Below are 18,410 nucleotides of genomic sequence, written 5' to 3' on the forward strand. Positions count from 1 at the left end.
CATCAGGCTTCTGATTAGGGAAGCACATTCTCATCTGAAGGAAGAAGACCTTGCTTTGCTGAAGGTAAGGACACATGAAGTGAGAGCTGTGGCTACTTCAGTGGCCTTCAAACAGAACCGTTCTCTGCAGAGTGTTATGGATGCAACCTATTGGAGAAGCAAGTCAGTGTTCGCATCATTCTATCTCAAAGATGTCCAGTCTCTTTACGAGAACTGCTACACCCTGGGACCATTCGTAGCAGCGAGTGCAGTAGTAGGTGAGGGCTCAGCCACTACATTTCCATAATCCCATAACCTTTTTAACCTTTCTCTTGAATACTTTTTATGGGTTGTACGGTCGGCTAAGAAGCCTTCCGCATCCTTGTTGATTTGGCGGGTGGTCAATTCTTTCTTTAGAAGCGCCGAGGTTAGAGGTTGTGATGAGGTCCTTTAGTATGGGTTGCAGCCCTTTATACTTCAGCACCTAAGAGTCGTTCAGCATCCTAAGAGGACCGCTACGCTCAGTAAGGAAGACGTACTTAATAAAGGCAGAGTAATGGTTCAAGTCGTCTTCCTTACCAGGTACTTATTTATTTTATGTTATTTTTGAATAACTAATAAAATGAAATACGGGATACTTAGCTTTTTTGTTAACATGTATGCTGGTCTCCACCCACCACCCTGGGTGTGAATCAGCTACATGATCATCGGGTAAGATTAATATTGAAAAATGTTATTTTCATTAGTAAAATAAATTTTTGAATATACTTACCCGATGATCATGAATTTAAGGACCCGCCCTTCCTCCCCATAGAGAACCAGTGGACCGAGGAGAAAATTGAGTTCTTGTTGACAAGAAGTACTTGAGTACCTGCTCACAGATGGCGCTGTTGTGTACACCCCCACCTGTATAGCGATCGCTGGCGTATCCCGACCGTAGATTTCTGTCGGGCAACAGAGTTGACAGCTACATGATCATCGGGTAAGTATATTCAAAAATTTATTTTACTAATGAAAATAACATTTCATCTTCCATTGCATATCTATTTATCTTGAGTCCAACCTCATGTGATATTTTATGCATTCCGGTAAGCAAGCTTTGCAAGTCCTCTGGTGTTCTACCAATAAGGACAGCATCATCAACATACCCGGTACTCTAGGTCAGCTTATTTCCTGTTACCAATCCAGTTCAATCCTTCTCCATCCCAACTGTTCTATGCATTACAAAATCCATGAGGAGGATGAACAACATAGGTGACAAATTCATTAACTTGGAGTATTCCACTGTTCACTGGAAATTAATTTGATAGGACTCCTCTAACATTAACTTTGCACTTGCTATGATCATGAACAGTCCTAATAAAATTTACATATTTAAAAGGAACTCCATAATAATGCAGGACTCCCCAAAATTGGTCAGTGCACACTATCAAAGGCTTTTTCTTAGTCCACAAATGCCATCAAAAGTAGATTTCTATATTCTGCACATTGCTGTACCATATGTCTTGAAATTAAAATTTGGTCCGTACAACTTTAACTCTTTCTAAATCCTGCTTGTTCATTTCTCAGTTTTTCATCATTCTTTCTCTCGAGTCTCTTTAGATGAGCGTAATATATATTTTCATAACTGACATAAGCGTGATGCCTCTGTAATTATTGCAATTAGTCAGGTCTTTTTTTTTTTTTTTTTTTTTCTCACTAACACACTTAGTTCCCATTCATTAGGTTTTGCCTCTTCATGTTCTACAAAATAGTCTTGTAAGCACTCTGCGAATCACTTTGTTTTCGGCCAATGTCATCTGGGCATTTATTCCATCGTATCCAAGGGCTTTCCATCTGTTTATGTTTTTAGGATAGCTTCGACTTCAAACACACTGAATTCATTCATCAAGGTGTTCCTAAGCTTCAGGTATATCAATCAGATTATTCCCTTCATATCTCTTACTCCTGACCTCACTAAAGTGTTCCATCCAACATTGCCTTTCTTCATCTGTTAATATAACAGATCCATCTCTCTTTTTGACAGGGATATGCTGCTTCTTTACCCCAGTAGAGATTTCGTCAATAATTTTATGAGAAATTCTTTACATCATAGACACTCATTGAATTCATAGCTTTGTAAGCCTTAATTGCTTTCATGTCTAAATGCTCTCTCCATTTATTCTTGGCTTTTCTTTTACCACCGTCAATACTGGAAAATTTAGCATGCTCAACCTTGTAATTTTCATTACTTCCTCAAAAACTTTCAACAATCAATTTCTGTCTTTGTCTCCTTTTTATATTATCCCAAGTATCATTACATATCCATGGTTTTCTCTTTGTAACTGCATGTCCCAAAATTTCAGTACCAAGTGACTGATGTATGTTCTTAATGTCACATCATTCTTCATTAATTGTCTGCTCTTTGTCTCTTAACCGTCTCCAAGACTGCAAATTGATTCCTACATTCAATTGAAAATGTTTCTCTGCTCATCTTCTAGAAGCTTAGTTGTATTAAACCTAGGTATTCTATCTACCTTTCTGTTGAGTGCTTTCAGTTTTAATTTTAGTATGGCAATGAGGAGCTGGTGATCACTACCAGTATCTGCACCTCTATAGCTTCTTACATTTCTCAGAGTCCTCCTCCTCTCTTTATTAATTGCTATGTGATCTATTTTAGTTTTGTAATTGCCACATCGTGAAATTCATATATATTTGTGGATGTCCTTGTGCTGAAGAGAGGACCTCCAATAACAAGAGTGTGTGTTGAACATAAAGTTATGAAATGTGCCCCATTTTCATTTGCAACTTTGCCAAGACCCTCAACACCCATCACATTCTCTATCCCTTGATTATTCCTTCCAACTTTAGCATTGAAGTTGCCAATCACAATTTTCATATCTCTCTCTGGGATCTTATCTATTACACTGCAGTTCTTCCTAGTATTTATCTTTCCTTTCTTCTTGGAAATAATTTGTTGGTGCATAGCAAACTGTAATATCGTACTTAATTTGCACTGTGCTGAGTTTTATGGTTGAATAGAATTAGAAGTATACCATTTGTAGAGGGAAATATAGTAGTATTGTGATTGAATTATTAAAGTTAACCTAAATGTAGAGGCGAAGTCTTGAGGTGTTTTTGATTGACAAGGGCCTATAGTATGATTAATGAACCAGAATCTTGTACTCCTGGAATTTCATATTTCAGGGGTAAGGTTCTCTATTTGGTGCGAAAAGACAATAGTAGTTTGATATTGTAGAATCATAGTCAAGAGAGGAGCTTTTGCGTAACAAGGAAATGTTGGAAAAATTAATACTGTAGTCTGTTATGAGACACCTTCAATATTTCAGGAATAGGAAAGCTGTCTTCTCATTATTACATATATGTTGCATGTGTTGATACATTGAAGTTCTTGAAAAACAGATTATGCATATCTTCATCTTTATTTTTTGTTTTTTATTTATTAGATGTTGTAAGTCTAAAGCCCAGTTCTGACGATACGGATTTTTACTCCGGATTTACCATAGTGACGCGAGAAGAACTAGTGACATCATTGTTTTCTTTGTGTGCGGCCATCACCATGTACTGGGGTCTGCTCATGCTCCTTTGCCATTCGTCAGATCTCTCCGCCTAGTTCCTGTGAATTCTGTTGGAAGATATAATTAAGGTTTAGCTGAAAGCATGGATATGGAAGGTACGTATCACGTTCTTGACGATTTATGACGGTATCCTCTAACATTTTCTGCTCATTTGTTTTGTATTTATTTTCTCATTTTTAGTTTTATAGAAATGCAAACCCCTGTTTTATACTTTCCTGTATCTACCAATATGTAATTGTTCCGTAACCGAAATACAAACCACGCTATTTACAAAGGGTTATTACTTTTAGCGTAGCTGAAATGGCGAGCCATTAGAATTTAACGAGGGTGTATTACCCCCGCGCTAGTTAGCGGGGGGTAGGGGAGTGGTAGCTAGCTACCCCTCCTCCCCCTCACACACAGGTGAATACTCACTTTCACTTTTGGCTCGGACTGTGACAGACGTCTCTGTCTTGGTCCTCGCTTGGCAGCCATTGTCTGTTTTGTCTTTACTTAATCGCTTACTTTTCTTTTACTCAATATATATGTAAACATGTTTTCATGTTTGTATATATATTTGAGTATAGAAATAAGTAAGTTTCCTTTTCAGATGTGTGTGTGTAGTGTACGATATCTACGTGGAGGCCTCGGCAGTTAGGCCACCACGGCCTAATTTTATGGGTTGCGATCGAGTTTGACTTCGGTCTTTCTCTCTCTCTCTCTCTTGAGGTCGTTCACCCTTTTACTATGTTTTACTACGCCCTTGTAGCTTCCTTCCCGTGTGGGTGGGGTTGCTACGCCGTACATTTTGTCTCAATTAGTTTATGAATCTAATTGTAGTTGTTAATTTTTCAGCTTGTAGAACGATTCCTTTCGGGGTTTTCGTTTTTTTCCTTAGTGTTCATTCATTTTTAAATTACATAATTACATAGTTACATAATTATAATTGTTATAATTCTGTTTTGGTTACAGCTCTCCTTCCGCGAGTGTAAGTGGTTGTGAGGGCACGTGCCCGTTGTGTAATTCTTGTTCCTTTTCCTCGGGATTCCTCTTCGGAGCCTTCCCGGGGGAATGAATGTGTACTAATATTATTTGTTTTATTTTTTTACAGTTACCGATCTAGTTCGTTTCTGTAATATAGCAACGGTGTGAGCTGTCTGGTTGAGTCCTGGGGATTCGGCTGTTGCTGCCTCCCCCCTTGTATTGTCGTCAGGGGCGTGTCTCCTTCTACTGGTAGTACTCCCGTGTCGACGGACAGCTCTCCAGTTCATTTTAGAACAGTCAGGAGGCTTGCCTCCTTGGGCGGATAACTTTCCTTCCGAGGGAAGTTTTTTCCTGTCCAGGCTTGAGCTTTTCCTCTTTTGGGGGGTTCTTCTCTTGCCTTTTTTTCGTGCGACTATGCTCTTGGTGCTGAGCGGTCGCACCTGCAGTTTCGCTCAAGGGGCTGGGCAACTGCAGGAGCTCCTCTTCGGAGGATTGCCTCTTTTAGGTCACTGGCTGACCAGTCTCTTCCACGAAGTGTTTCTCTTTCGTTCGCGAGAGAGTACACTCATAGAGACTCCTCTTCGGAGGTTTCTTCTGTTGCTGTTGCTGTTGGCCTCCCTCGCCGTAAGGCCTCGTCGTAAGGGCCTCTCATCTCCCTATAAGGGTGCTTGAGGCGCCTTTTTGAATCTCCGTTTGCAGCCTACAACTTCTTTTTCTCGATCTTCCGTCTTGGTGCAGATGGACAGCAGTCTAATCTCGTCTTCCGACGGGCAACGGTCTTCCCGACGGACAACGGTCTTCCCGACGGACAGCGGTCTTCCGACGGACATCAGTCTCCCGGCGGACAACGATCCCTTCGGAGCAAAGGGTTGCCCCCACGGGGGTTCTTCCCTTGCGTGTCAGGGTTTCCCTGCGCGCCCTTCTGTTCGTCAGCGCTTTCAAGATGATCTTCCCTGCGGTTCCTGTTACGTGCCCTGTGCGCCCACGTTCGCCCTCGCGATCTAGAACTTCGGTTCAGGTCGGGGTCAAGGACTCTTCTTCTATGCGCAGGCTTCCACGCGTAGCCTTCTGCTCGTCAGCGATCATCAGCTCGTCAGCGATCATCAGCTCGTCAGCGATCATCAGCTCGCCAGCGATCGTCAGCTCGTCAGCGATCATCAGCTCGCCAGCGATCTCCGGATCGCCCACGTGTGTTACAGCTGGCACGCCAACGTTCTCCAACACTTCTGAAGGAACATGGTTCGCCAGCTGCTAGCTCAACTGCGGATGCTGATCGCCATCGCGCGACCCTCAACTGCAGATGCTGACCGCCATCGCGCGACCCTCAACTGCGGATGCTGATCGCCATCGCGCGACCCTCAACTGCGGATGCTGACCGCCATCGCGCGACCCTCAACTGCGGATGCTGATCGCCATCGCGCGACCCTCAACTGCGGATGCTGATCGCCATCGCGCGACCCTCAACTGCGGATGCTGATCGCCATCGCGCGACCCTCAACTGCGGATGCTGATCGCCATCGCGCGACCCTCAACTGCGGATGCTGATCGCCATCGCACAACCCTGAACGATTGCTCGCTGACGCATGCTGCTCCTCATCGCACCACCCTGAACGATCGCCCTCTTTTGGATGCTGATCACCATCGCACCCTTTCACGCGATCATTCACCTGCGCATGCTGCTCGCCATCGCACAACCCTGAACGATTGCCCGCTTACGCATGCTGCTCCTCATCGCACAACCCTGAACGCTCGCCCTCTTTTGGATGCTGATCACCATCGCACCCTTTCACGCGATCATTCACCTGCGCATGCTGCTCGCCATCGCACAACCCTGCACGATTGCCCGCTTACGCATGCTGCTCCTCATCGCACAACCCTGAACGCTCGCCCTCTTGCGGATGCTGATCACCATCGCACCCTATCACGCGATCATTCACCTACACATGCTGCTCGCCATCGCTTACCGCCAGCGATCTTCTTCACCTACGCGGCAGCACGATCCCTCGGCGCGCCCGAGCGATCGCTCGCCTGCGCGCCCGCGCGCCCGCGCGATCGCTCGCCTGCGCGCCCCGCGCGATCGCTCGCCTGCGCGCCCGCGCGATCTCTCGCCTGCGCGCCCGCGCGACCGCTCGCCTGCGCGCCCGCGCGACCATTCGCCTTTGCGCGACCGTTCGCCCTCTCGCGACCATAGTTCGCGGCGAATTCCACAGCCGGTGGTAGCAGCAGGGACGCGTGCTCCTAGGCGGCACTCGGGATCACCTCCATCCAAGCACAGGTTGGTAGTGCAGGATGAAGACAGGTCAGTACAGCATTCTTCCCACCTTCTTTTCAGGCAGGAACCGTCGCGTCCTCTCCAAAGGATCGCCCGATCCCTTTCACCTTAGTGAGGATTTCGGACTCTTGTGTCCTTGGAGCAGCAGACATGGTTTGATCCGCTGGCACGGGCGTTAATGAGGGTTATGAAACCAGCACTCACCGGCCAGGGTAACAAACCAGCGGCTGTCTCTCCTACGCTGAAGAGAAAGAGAGGAGTGGACTTCGTGGTGACTTCCCCCAGGGCGAAGTTGGTTCCCAAGAGGTCGGTCTCGAGGGTCCCCTCTCCTGCACGAGTACTCTCTCCTTCTCCCGCCCTGGAAGGATTTTTGGCGGGGGGGCTTTCCGTTCAAGATTTCTCCATCGGACAAGGGATGACTGCTTACCTCTTCCTCTGGGAGCTTACCAGGTTCTTTCCCTCCTCGGTTACGGCCCGAGGTTTGGTTCAAGGAAGCTACAGGAAGATCAAGGGTACTTTCCTCCTCTCGAGCTCAGGCACCTTGGCCTTTCGTCGTTAAGTATCTACTTGCGGACAAGCTCGATGTTGTACCATCTGGACGCGCTGACTGAAGGCTTCCTTCGGGTGTCTCATCTGTGGAGGTCAACGACCTCATCTGTGGAGGTCAACGACCTCAGACACCCTTCCATCCTTGAGAAGAGTTTTGTCTTTGCCCAAGGACAGAGACTTAGACATCTGCTGTGCGGAGTAAATCGACTTCCGGTTTCACTCCTCCAAGGCGCTTTCTTCCAGACTCTGCAGGGCTCCAGCTCCCTTTTCTTTCAACCACGTCGGCCTAAGTTATCGGCTACGACAACTGGGACAAGGTGTCCAATTGCAGTTTCCTCCTGTCAGGAACAGATGGCACGGGAGACTCCCCCGGGGGGGCATAGTCCTAAAAGGAGTTCACGAACTCTAGGATTGCAGGTTTTTTCGCTGGGAGGATGCTTAAGGTTACTCATCCGAATGACAGCTTCCCGATGCCCATTCCCGCACAATCTCTGTGAGTAGCCAAGGATATCGCGCCTGCCGTCTCTGTCAGCGAATTCAGTGTCTCTGAACCTCTATGCCATAGCATCAGCAGAGTTGCCCGATTGGGCAGAATGATCCATACCTTAGGCGAAGGTCTTCCTTAGGATCATCGACGGCTTCACCCCCGGCCCCCTCAGTCGATCCTTTCATGTAAGGAAGGATCTGAGAGGGGATGTCCATAGTCGACCTCTCAGCCCTGATCAAGTTTGTCGAACAAACTTCGGCCAGCGTAGACCAGCAGAATCGATCAGACTGGTAACGAAGCGACAGGACTCCTTTAACCCTGGATCGGAAGGACGGGTACTTTCAGTTTCCATTCCATCCATTTTCCAGGGTGCTCGTCGAATTCAGCCTAAACTGCAAGTATTCCTGCTTATGATGCAGTGTGGCTATCCCGCCGTGGCATAGCAGGTTTGTTTCCCCAGAGAACTCTCCCTGCCTTCCTCTTGGCCGCTCAGGTGCAGACTTCCGCCTCCTCTGCTGTTTGGAGGGCTGGTCAACTCCGGTAGGCTCGGGTTTCGACCTTCTTCAGCGCCGGGAAAAGCTTCCGAATGCTGACCATGAGTGTGGGCTCATGGTATTTTGCTTGGAGCCTTCTCTTCCTCTGCCTCAACATCTGGAGTATCTGGCCATGATATTGAGTCAACCGCCTTACCACGTTGGAAACCCCGCTTCTCGTCCGTCCAGCGAGGTTAAGCAACGTCGGTACTTGGATGGGTGACCACCTGGGGACGCCAGATTCTGTTACCACATCCTCCGAGCCTTCCTTTCGGTTGACTGTGGCAAGACTGAGGAGAGTCGCAGTACCTGTTCTCAGTCAAGCAGAGTTTTCAGCCCTACCTTGGAACGTTTCCTAGTTCTTCTTTCCTCATTGACCCGTTTATAGTCCGAACGGTCGCCTCAGGATAAGTTCCATGTGGGGCGATCCAAGTTCCGGTGGCTTCAGGCAATGTTTAACCGGACTCCCTGGCCCTATGGGACCAGCGGAACTATTAAACCTGCAATGGGTGTTGACCTATGGAGCCTCTTGATGGTAGTGGATATTCTCGTCCTTTCCCCACATTCTTGATGCGGTTCTCGGACTCGTCAAAGGAAAGGGGGGGGCATGTTCCGGTCCAGGCCTATGGTCAAGACCTGAAGGATACCTCTCCATCATTCAGGCAGGCTTAAGGGCCTTAGTCTGGCCCCTCTTCAGATCCTACCGCTCCTGCCAAGTCGCCCCGTTGCGTGTCGTCTTCATGCTAACCAGCAGGGGACGCATTTTCACACCTTCACATCTTGCAGTAGAGATACCGGGATGATTGAGATTCTCTCAATTCCACCATCGGCTCTCTCATTCCAGGCAGGGGAATGTTTCTCTCAGACTATCCGAGCAGAGCCTCATAGAGAGAGTGTACCTAGGGGTCTTTGACCTTGGGTAACCAGCAAGTGCTGGTCTGGGGGACCTGATCGCGACAGCTTGGAACCTCAAGCTTCCGCTAGTTTTCCCCCCAGTCTCAGACCCCGAGACTCTGGCAAGATGCATTCCGGTGATGGTGGGACAACTTCGACGCCTGCGTCTTCCCTCCTTTTTGTCTGCGGACAATGGGTCTCAACAAACCAGGTTGTCTGTCAACCTTTCAATGGGAGAGCTCCACTGGGACTATGCGCAGAACGGTTTCTGGACCCTCTGCTTCCCCTGACGGAACTCCCGGGAGAGCTTCTTCCACGGCGCAGACTACTCAAGCAACCACACTGCGACATCTCTCCCGAACCGGGGCGTCGCTTCGGCTTCATGCCTGGAGACACTACGCTTCCTCCTCTAGAAGAGACAACCCGCTACAGTCGCGGTACGGAGGTCGCGTCATCTGCGATAGTCATCCACAGGGGTCTCCCAGGCAAAGTGAAGAGTCTAAGGTGGTTGGTGCCGTGGGAGATATACCTCTTCCCGTGAGGCCTCTTCTCCAGCAATAACGGTCTTATTGCCTTTCGGCGGGAGGAAACTCCTTTCCGCTCTTGGCAATGAAGCCTGTCGCTCAGCCTTTCCCTGACCTTCAGGCTTAAAGGAATAACTTTTTCCTGCCCGCTGGATCTATCCTCGCTCATGCGAAGCTACGATCGTCCCTGCCCTAGTCGGAGGAAGACCTCCAACTTGGAGCATGGCTCGGACTTTTAGTCCTTTAAGAGATCTTCTCAAGACCCTTTTACGACAGGCCTCGGATTGTATTCCGCCTTGGGTCTTCTGCTCACTCTGGCCACGGCCAGTGTGTAAGCAATCTTCTTGGTCTCTTACTACTCCCCCCCTTTCTAAGGAAGAGGGGAAGGCAACATTCAGGCTCGCTCCTGAGTTGTTGGCTAGACTCAGAATCTGAGGGTCCCGACCCTTCGGTCCGATTCATTCAAGATTTTGAGTCTCCATTCTGTGTCTGATGTCCCAAGACCTTCTCTTTCTTGCCAGTACAGGAATCGAGAGGTTAGCGCTGGGAACAGCTGCAGTTTGGCCTCAGTTGCAGCCGATTTGGGAACACAAGGAGGACATGGGGGGAGAGTCACCAGTATACCTCTTCAGCCCGGACTCAAGGACATTCATCTCGACCTGTCTTCAGACCCTCCCCCGTCACGTCGCCCTACAGCACGATGTTGGATACATCGCAACGTCCCTCGCCTTCGAGTAATACTACTCTGTGACGCAGGTGCTACAAGCTGGAGTCTGGAAGCGTCTGATGACCTTCGCAGCCCGCTTCCTGCAGGGCGTGACCCACAGGAGTCTCGATACGTTTTCTATCGCTCTGTGGTGGCTACACAACAGCTGGTCTAACCTCAGGCTCCTTTTTGGACAGGTAGCAGAAGGTTGAGGGCATTGTTATCAGGTTTTAGTCTGCATGAACGAAAGAAGTATGTCTGGCCCTTACTTCTTTCTTCATCATCCCCTCTACGGGGAAGCAGCATCCTGGTCTCTGCATAGCTGACCTCGAACCTCTGCAGGTAAACCATGCTTCCTTGTGTTCCGAGTATTGAGTCAATACTGTCGCGTCCCCCATACCCTGACGAGGTGGTATTGGGAACGTCCTAACCCAGAGTTCCTTCTGGAACTCCAGGTCAACTGCCTAGGACGGGTCACACTTCTTCCTTCACACACAAGCTGACGTAGGCCACATGGTTCCTTGCGGTGCAAGGAACTTGTGAGGTGCAGGGACTCCTTTTCTCGAGTGCGACTCACTCGGATTCTGAGTCCCCGGGTAAAGCCAAAGCCAGTATGGCTGGGGACTTTCCACCCTTCCTAAGGGATAAGTCACCCTTTGTAAATAGCGTGGTTTGTATTTCGGTTACGGAACAAATGACAAATTCGAAGATAATTTGTATTTTTCCTAACCATACAAACCTTAGCTATTTACACATATTTGCCCGCCAGCCCTGTCCCCCAAGACAAGTCCTACCTCTAAGTGAAAGTGAGTATTCACCTGTGTGTGAGGGGGAGGAGGGGTAGCTAGCTACCACTCCCCTACCCCCCGCTAACTAGCGCGGGGGTAATACACCCTCGTTAAATTCTAATGGCTCGCCATTTCAGCTACGCTAAAAGTAATAACCCTTTGTAAATAGCTAAGGTTTGTATGGTTAGGAAAAATACAAATTATCTTCGAATTTGTCATGTTCAACAGCTCCCTGTCAGTATTGAAGTACTGTACAGTTTTGAAAATGTAACTCATTTAGTGGTGTTACAGCTGTACTTAACCTACCTGGTAATTATAAGTCGCATATTTAATTTTCAATATTAAACTTACCCGATAATCATGTAGCTGTCAACTCCGTTGCCCGACAGAATTCTATGGAGGGATACGCCAGCTATCACAATACTAGAAGGGGGTGTATTTACCAGCGCCACCTGTGGCCAGGTACTCAAGTACTTCTTGTTGACACCTCCTCAATTATTCCTCTGTCGTGCTTCCGGCAAGACGTTCTGGGATACGCTTATGTTCTTGGAGTATTTTCACGACTTTGGTGAAGTATTTCTCTTTGATTTCGGCTGTCGCTTTACTGGAAACTTCTATATTAGCTTAGTTAGCTTTTGGAATTAATTTGATTAATTATGGTGACGAGAGAGTATGAACTCTCGTTCACCTTTCAATGGCCGACCCTTCCCTTAGACGGAAGTGTTGGTGTCTAAGAGAGTATAGACTCTCTTTCTTAATTTTGCTTAACAAAAGTTATAGATTTATTTTATATCTCTCCGCCTCTTATAGGCCTCTTCGATTAACTTCCTTTTATTATAAACTCATTAAAATTAATTTTTATATTTGTTTATATTCGACCTTCCTAATAGTAGGCGGTCTTTTACCGAAGTTAATAAACTTTGAGCCCGTCATTTCGGTTTTACCTGTTAACATATTTTGCTATTTCCGCCACAGAGTTTGAAAGATTTTCTTTGACAGTCTCGTACTGTTTTCAAAGTTGAACTAACGTTTTGTTTTGTCTCTGCAGTTGTTGACGTTCAGAACGTTCAACTTGCACTCTATCGTTACGATAGAGAAAGAATGTTCACGGTTTCACGTTGCAGTAAGAGTAACCGTGTCTAGCGTTTTGTTCATTCTTTCTTAACTTAATGGTTTTGATCCTAATAAAGGAACTTTTCAGTTTTTTTCCTTTAACAATAATATGTTTTAACGATATATATGATTGGGCTCTTCTCTCAGGTTCTAAGTCAAGAGAGAGAGAGAGAGAGAGAGAGATAGAGACGGAGGGAGAAAGAGGATAAACGTTTCATTCAAGCCTGCCAGGCGTACGAGTAACGTCGTTATCGTTTTTGCTCTTCTCCCTAGTCTCTTTAGGGGAAGAAACTAAACGTTTCTAGAGTGATCTAGTGTTTAGTCTCTTTCCAACCACTGAATTATCTTTCATTAGATTTTTCTGTTACATTGTAATTCTGTTTTCGCAATTACTAACTTTGAGAAAGGATAGAATTGCGTATTTCAGGTACAAACCACTTAAAGTTTCGAGTTCAGTGAAATAAGTGCAAACAGAAATCAAAGTGATAAGTGATTAGTGCGTGAGGGTACTTTTGTGCGCGCCAGTCGTCCTCCCAGTCCGGGACCTCTTGCAAGCTCCCAAGCCCAGGGGAGAAGCAATGTCGAAGGGCATAAGGGTTCAGCAGGCCTTGATCAGCGCACAGAAGTATTCTCGGTGGTTGTGGGCGTGTCTTACCGAGACCGTCACTCCCACCCGCAGACGATTGAGCCCTTATTTTGCTCGTCTGCAGAAGAGATTAGGGGAGAAAATAAAGGCAGAGTAACGCTGGTCTCAGGTCTCAAGACCTCTTAAACGTTAAGTCCAGACCTATGCCAGACGTATGAAGTTAAAGTTCACAACCCGAATGCAGTCATTGGGTTAGCTCTGACTCTCCTCAGTCATCAGTTGATTACACTCCGCCTAAGAGGAGTAAGGTTCTGCCACAACAGATCTCTGCTGTTAAGGCTTTACCTCAGCAGAACTTAGTGTCTGCCGACCCCAAGTTAACTCTACTGCAGTCCATACAGTCACAACTTTCGGTCTTGATGCGTGAGTGTCGGGCTGAGAGTGTTGCGCCTCCGCCTCCGCCTACACTCCCCCCCGCCTATGATCGCTCCGCCTGATCACAGTACCACCTGCCAGGCGTACGATGTTGTGAACTCTACTACAGTCCATGCAAGCACAGCTTTCGGACTTGATGCGTGAGTGTCGGGCTGAGAATGTTGCTCCTCCGCCTCCGCCTACACTCCCTCCACCTACACTCGCTCCGCCTGATCACAGTACCATCTGCCAGGCGTACGATGTTGTGGACTCTACTACAGTCCATGCAAGCACAGCTTTCGGACTTGATGCGTGAGTGTCGGGCTGAGAGTGTTGCTCCTCCGTCTCCGCCTACACTCCCTCCACCTACACTCGCTCCGCCTGATCGCAGTACCACCTGCCAGCAGTTCCACCTGCCAGGCGTACGATGTTGAGCCACGTGATGAGTTTGCTGTTCCCTGTGGTGTTCAGCCTCCGCCTTCCTTAAGGCAACCTTTACATTGGGATCAGGAGGATTATACCTCTCTTCCTCCGCCTCCACTTGCTGCTCCACCAGTGATGCAACACTCGGTTGAGGTACAACAACCTCTCCCGTCCATGAGTCAGTCTCCTCAGCTCTCGCTGCAGCGAGCTCTACCCTCCACAAGGCAAGCACCACAACACCTTAGCCTTGCGCCTCAGGAGCCTCAGCTTGCGAGACATTTACCTTGTTCTGCGCAACCTCTTCCTCATCGCGCTCCGCTCACACCACAGGAACTGGAACTTGCTACTCCGCTTCCGCCAACCGCTCAGCAAGCGCAACCCTTGGGTTCAACCACTCATGCTAGGAGTCAGCCTCCTCCACCCATGCGCCTTCCTTCTGCTTGTCTTTTATTCAGCCTTTGCAGACTGAGCCTCAGGTGTTCCCTCATCGGAGTCTTGAAGAGGAAACCACAACTATTGTTGTTCCAGCTCGTTCTGACTCTGCTGTTCAGCATACCTTACCTCCATTTTCTTACCATGGTTTAACCCCATGCAAGCATGCATAAAGCACTCTAGCACTGGTCATGGAATTTCTGAGAAATGTTAAACGCCATGCACACGCTCTGCTTTCCTTACAGCAGGCTCTGCTTACAGCAGGCTCTGCTTACAGCAGGCTCTGCTTACTACATGCTCAGCATACAGCATGCTCTGCATTCAGCATGCTCTGCATACAGCATGCTCTGCATACAGCATGCTCTGCATTCAGCATGCTCTGCATACAACATGCTCTACATACAGCATGCTCTGCATTCAGCATACTCTGCATACATCATGCTCTGCATACCTTACCGCATGCTTCTCAACACATCTTGGGTTGTTGCCAACTCACTAGACTGTCAAGCAGTTTCATAACGTTGCCTTCTAGTCTGCTGCTTTTGCACCAGTGAACCCTCACTCAGAGAACTTAGCTTTTCTAGGATAAGGTCCCTGTAGATGAGAAAGTTCTTTTCTCCCTCCTTCTGATATTCCCTTGAGGACTCTGTCATTTGGAGGGAGCCTTTAGCTGCATAACCTCTTATGGACTTTTATTTAAGCATAACATGCTTACAGGGAAGGTAATGGTTCCACTTCAGCCGCTAATCCCGTCTTTTACCACACCTGCTCCCATAGACCTTGAGCTGTGTTGCATGACATGCAGTCCAAGCTTAGTCCTTGTTAGAGGATTGTTTGTTTACGGAGTCAATGTGTCACGGGGAAGACGTTCAACAACCAACAGAAGGGACTTGTTGTGACGCAGTGCGGCAACCTCAGCAACCCGTTAAGGAGTTGTCTGTACGACCCTGACAGTCTAGACAGATTCGGGTTGTCACTGTACTTCCTCGCTTGCCCATGATTGACAGTTTACAGACTGTGCAGCAGTATCATGATCTTGTGTCCGGCTCCGTCAGACGACTGGCTTTTAAGAGCTCCCACAAGTCGTCGCTGTCTGGAGATTTTCAAATGGACTATGGATCTGACCAAGGAACTGGGCCTCCTGGTCAATTTTGAGGAGTCTCAGCTCGTTCCATCCCAGACCATTGTCTCCTTGGGTATGGATCTTCAGAGTCGAGCTTTTCGGACTTGTCCGTCGGCCCCAAGGATCTTCCAAGCCCTAGAATGCATCCAGAGCATGCTGAGAAGGAACCGATGCTTAGTCAGGCAGTGGATGAGTCTAACAGGGACACTTTCATCGCTGGCCCTGTTCATCGAGTTAGGGAGACTCCACCTCCGCCCCCTTCAGTATCATCTAGCTGCTCACTGGATAAAGGACATGACGCTAGAGACGGGCTCAGTTCCTGTTTCCGAAGAGATGAGGTCTACTCTAACGTGGTGGAAGAACAGCATTCTTCTCAAGGAAGGTCTACCATTGGCTGTTCAGACCCCCGACCACCGTCTCTTCTCGGACGCATCTGACACGGGCTGGGGTGCGACACTGGACGGACAGGAATGCTCGGGAACATGGAATCAGGAGCAAAGGACACTTCACATCTATTGCAAGGAGTTGTTGGCAGTTCATCTGGCCTTGATAAACTTCAAGTCCCTCCAGCTTAACAAGGTGGTGGAGGTGAACTCCGACTACACCACAGCCTTGGCTTACATCTCCAAGCAGGGAGGGACTCATTCGAGGAAGTTGTTCTAGATCGCAAGGGACCTCCTCATTTGGTCAAAAGATCGAAAGCTCACGCTGGTAACGAGGCTCATTCAGGGCGATATGAATGTCATGGCAGATCGCCTCAGCCGGAAGGGTCAGGTCTTCCCCACAGAGTGGACCCTTCACAAGAATGTTTGCAGCAGACTTTGGGCCCTGTGGGGTCAGCCAACCATAGATCTATTCGCTACCTCGATGACCAAGAGGCTCCTCTTGTATTGTTCTCCGATTCCAGACCCAGCAGCAGTTCGCGTGGATGCCTTTCTGCTGGATTGGTCCCATCTCGACCTGTATGCATTCCCGCCGTTCAAGATTGTCAACAGGGTACTTCAGAAGTTCGCCTCTCACAAAGGGACACGGCTGACGTTGGTTGCTCCCCTCTGGCCCGCGAGAGAATGGTTCACCGAGGTACTGCAATGGCTGGTCGACGTTCCCAGGACTCTTCCTCCTAGAGTGGACCTTCTGCGTCAACCTCACGTAAAGAAGGTACACCCAAACCTCCACGCTCTTCGTCTGACTGCCTTCAGACTATCGAAAGACTCTCAAGAGCTAGAGGCTTTTCGAAGGAGGCAGCCAGAGCGATTGCCAGAGCAAGGACGACATCCACTCTCAGAGTCTATCAGTCTTAATGGGAAGTCTTCCGAAGCTGGTGCAAGGCCAATGCAGTTTCCTCAACCAGTACCACTGTAACCCAGATTGCTGACTTCCTGTTACATCTAAGGAACGTAAGATCCCTATCAGCTCCTACGATCAAGGGTTACAGAAGTATGTTGGCAGCGGTTTTCCGCCACAGAGGCTTGGATCTTTCCTCCAACAAAGATCTACAGGACCTCCTTAGGTCTTTTGAGACCTCAAAGGAACGTCGGTTGTCCACTCCAGGCTGGAATCTAGACGTGTTCCTAAGGTTCCTAATGTCATCAGGATTTGAACCGCTCCAATCAGCCTCTTTTAAGGACCTCACATTAAAAACTCTTTTCCTCGTGTGCTTAGCAACAGGTAAAAGAGTAAGTGAGATCCACGCCTTCAGCAGGAACATAGGTTTCACATCTGAAACGGCTACATGTTCCTTGCAGCTCGGTTTTTTGGCTAAAAACGAGCTTCCTTCCCGTCCTTGGCCTAAGTCGTTCGAGATCCCAAGCCTGTCCAACATGGTGGGGAACGAACTGGAGAGAGTACTTTGCCCAGTTAGAGCTCTTAAGTACTATCTAAGAAGGTCAAAACCATTACGAGGACAATCAGAAGCCTTATGGTGTGCTATCAAGAAGCCTTCTCTACCAATGTCTAAGAACTCAGTTTCTTACTACATCAGGCTTCTGATTAGAGAAGCAAATTCTCATCTGAAGGAAGAAGACCTTGCTTTGCTGAAGGTAAGGACACATGAAGTGAGAGCTGTGGCTACTTCAGTGGCCTTCAAACAGAACCGTTCTCTGCAGAGTGTTATGGATGCAACCTATTGGAGAAGCAAGTCAGTGTTCGCATCATTCTATCTCAAAGATGTCCAGTCTCTTTACGAGTACTGCTACACCCTGGGTCCATTCGTAGCAACGAATGCAGTAGTAGGCGAGGGCTCAGCCACTACATTCCCATAATCCCATAACTTTTTAACCTTTCTCTTGAATACTTTTTATGGGTTGTACGGTCGGCTAAGAAGCCTTCCACATCCTTGTTGATTTGGCGGGTGGTCAATTCTTTCTTGAGAAGCGCCAAGGTTAAAGGTTGTGATGAGGTCCTTTAGTATGGGTTGCAGCCCTGTATACTTTAGCACCTTTGAGTTGATTCAGCCTCCCAAGAGGAACGCTGCGCTCAGTAAGGAAGACGATCTTATTAAAGGCAGAGTAACGGTTCAAGTCGACTTCCTTACCAGGTACTTATTATTTCATTGTTATTGTGGATAACTGCTTATATGAAATACGGGATACTTAGCTATCCTTTAGTCTTGTACACTGGTTTTTCACCCACCCCCCTGGGTGTGAATCAGCTACATGATTATCGGGTAAGTTTAATATTGAAAAATGTTATTTTTATTAATAAAATAAATTTTTGAATATACTTACCCGATAATCATGATTTAATCGACCCTCCCTTCCTCCCCATAGAGAACCAGTGGACCGAGGAATAATTGAGGAGGTGTCAACAAGAAGTACTTGAGTACCTGGCCACAGGTGGCGCTGGTAAATACACCCCCTTCTAGTATTGTGATAGCTGGCGTATCCCTCCATAGAATTCTGTCGGGCAACGGAGTTGACAGCTACATGATTATCGGGTAAGTATATTCAAAAATTTATTTTATTAATAAAAATAACATTTTTAAGTTCTCTCAAGTACAGTACAAACCAGCATAGTGTAATATGATATTTGAAGTGTCATGACAGCG

The 18,410-nt window shown here is 47.7% G+C and overlaps 1 protein-coding gene across 6 annotated transcripts in view; it reads left to right on the plus strand.

The window, feature by feature from the left end:
- Nucleotides 1–18,410, plus strand: part of LOC137624481 (uncharacterized) — a 123,987-nt gene that overhangs the window by 13,768 nt on the left and 91,809 nt on the right. For 5 of the 6 annotated variants that reach the window (XR_011040734.1, XM_068355258.1, XM_068355261.1 and 2 more), the window contains exon 2: nucleotides 3,426–3,652. Coding sequence is in view for 5 of the 6 variants with exons in the window: in XM_068355258.1 (XP_068211359.1) it covers nucleotides 3,640–3,652 (13 nt within the window). In the remaining variant the exon portion in view is untranslated. The remainder of the gene's footprint in view (nucleotides 1–3,425; nucleotides 3,653–18,410) is intronic. The other variant, XM_068355262.1, reaches the window with a different exon arrangement.

The sequence above is a fragment of the Palaemon carinicauda genome, chromosome 31, assembly GCF_036898095.1.
Source record: "Palaemon carinicauda isolate YSFRI2023 chromosome 31, ASM3689809v2, whole genome shotgun sequence".
NCBI classification, from domain to species: Eukaryota; Metazoa; Arthropoda; class Malacostraca; order Decapoda; family Palaemonidae; genus Palaemon; species Palaemon carinicauda.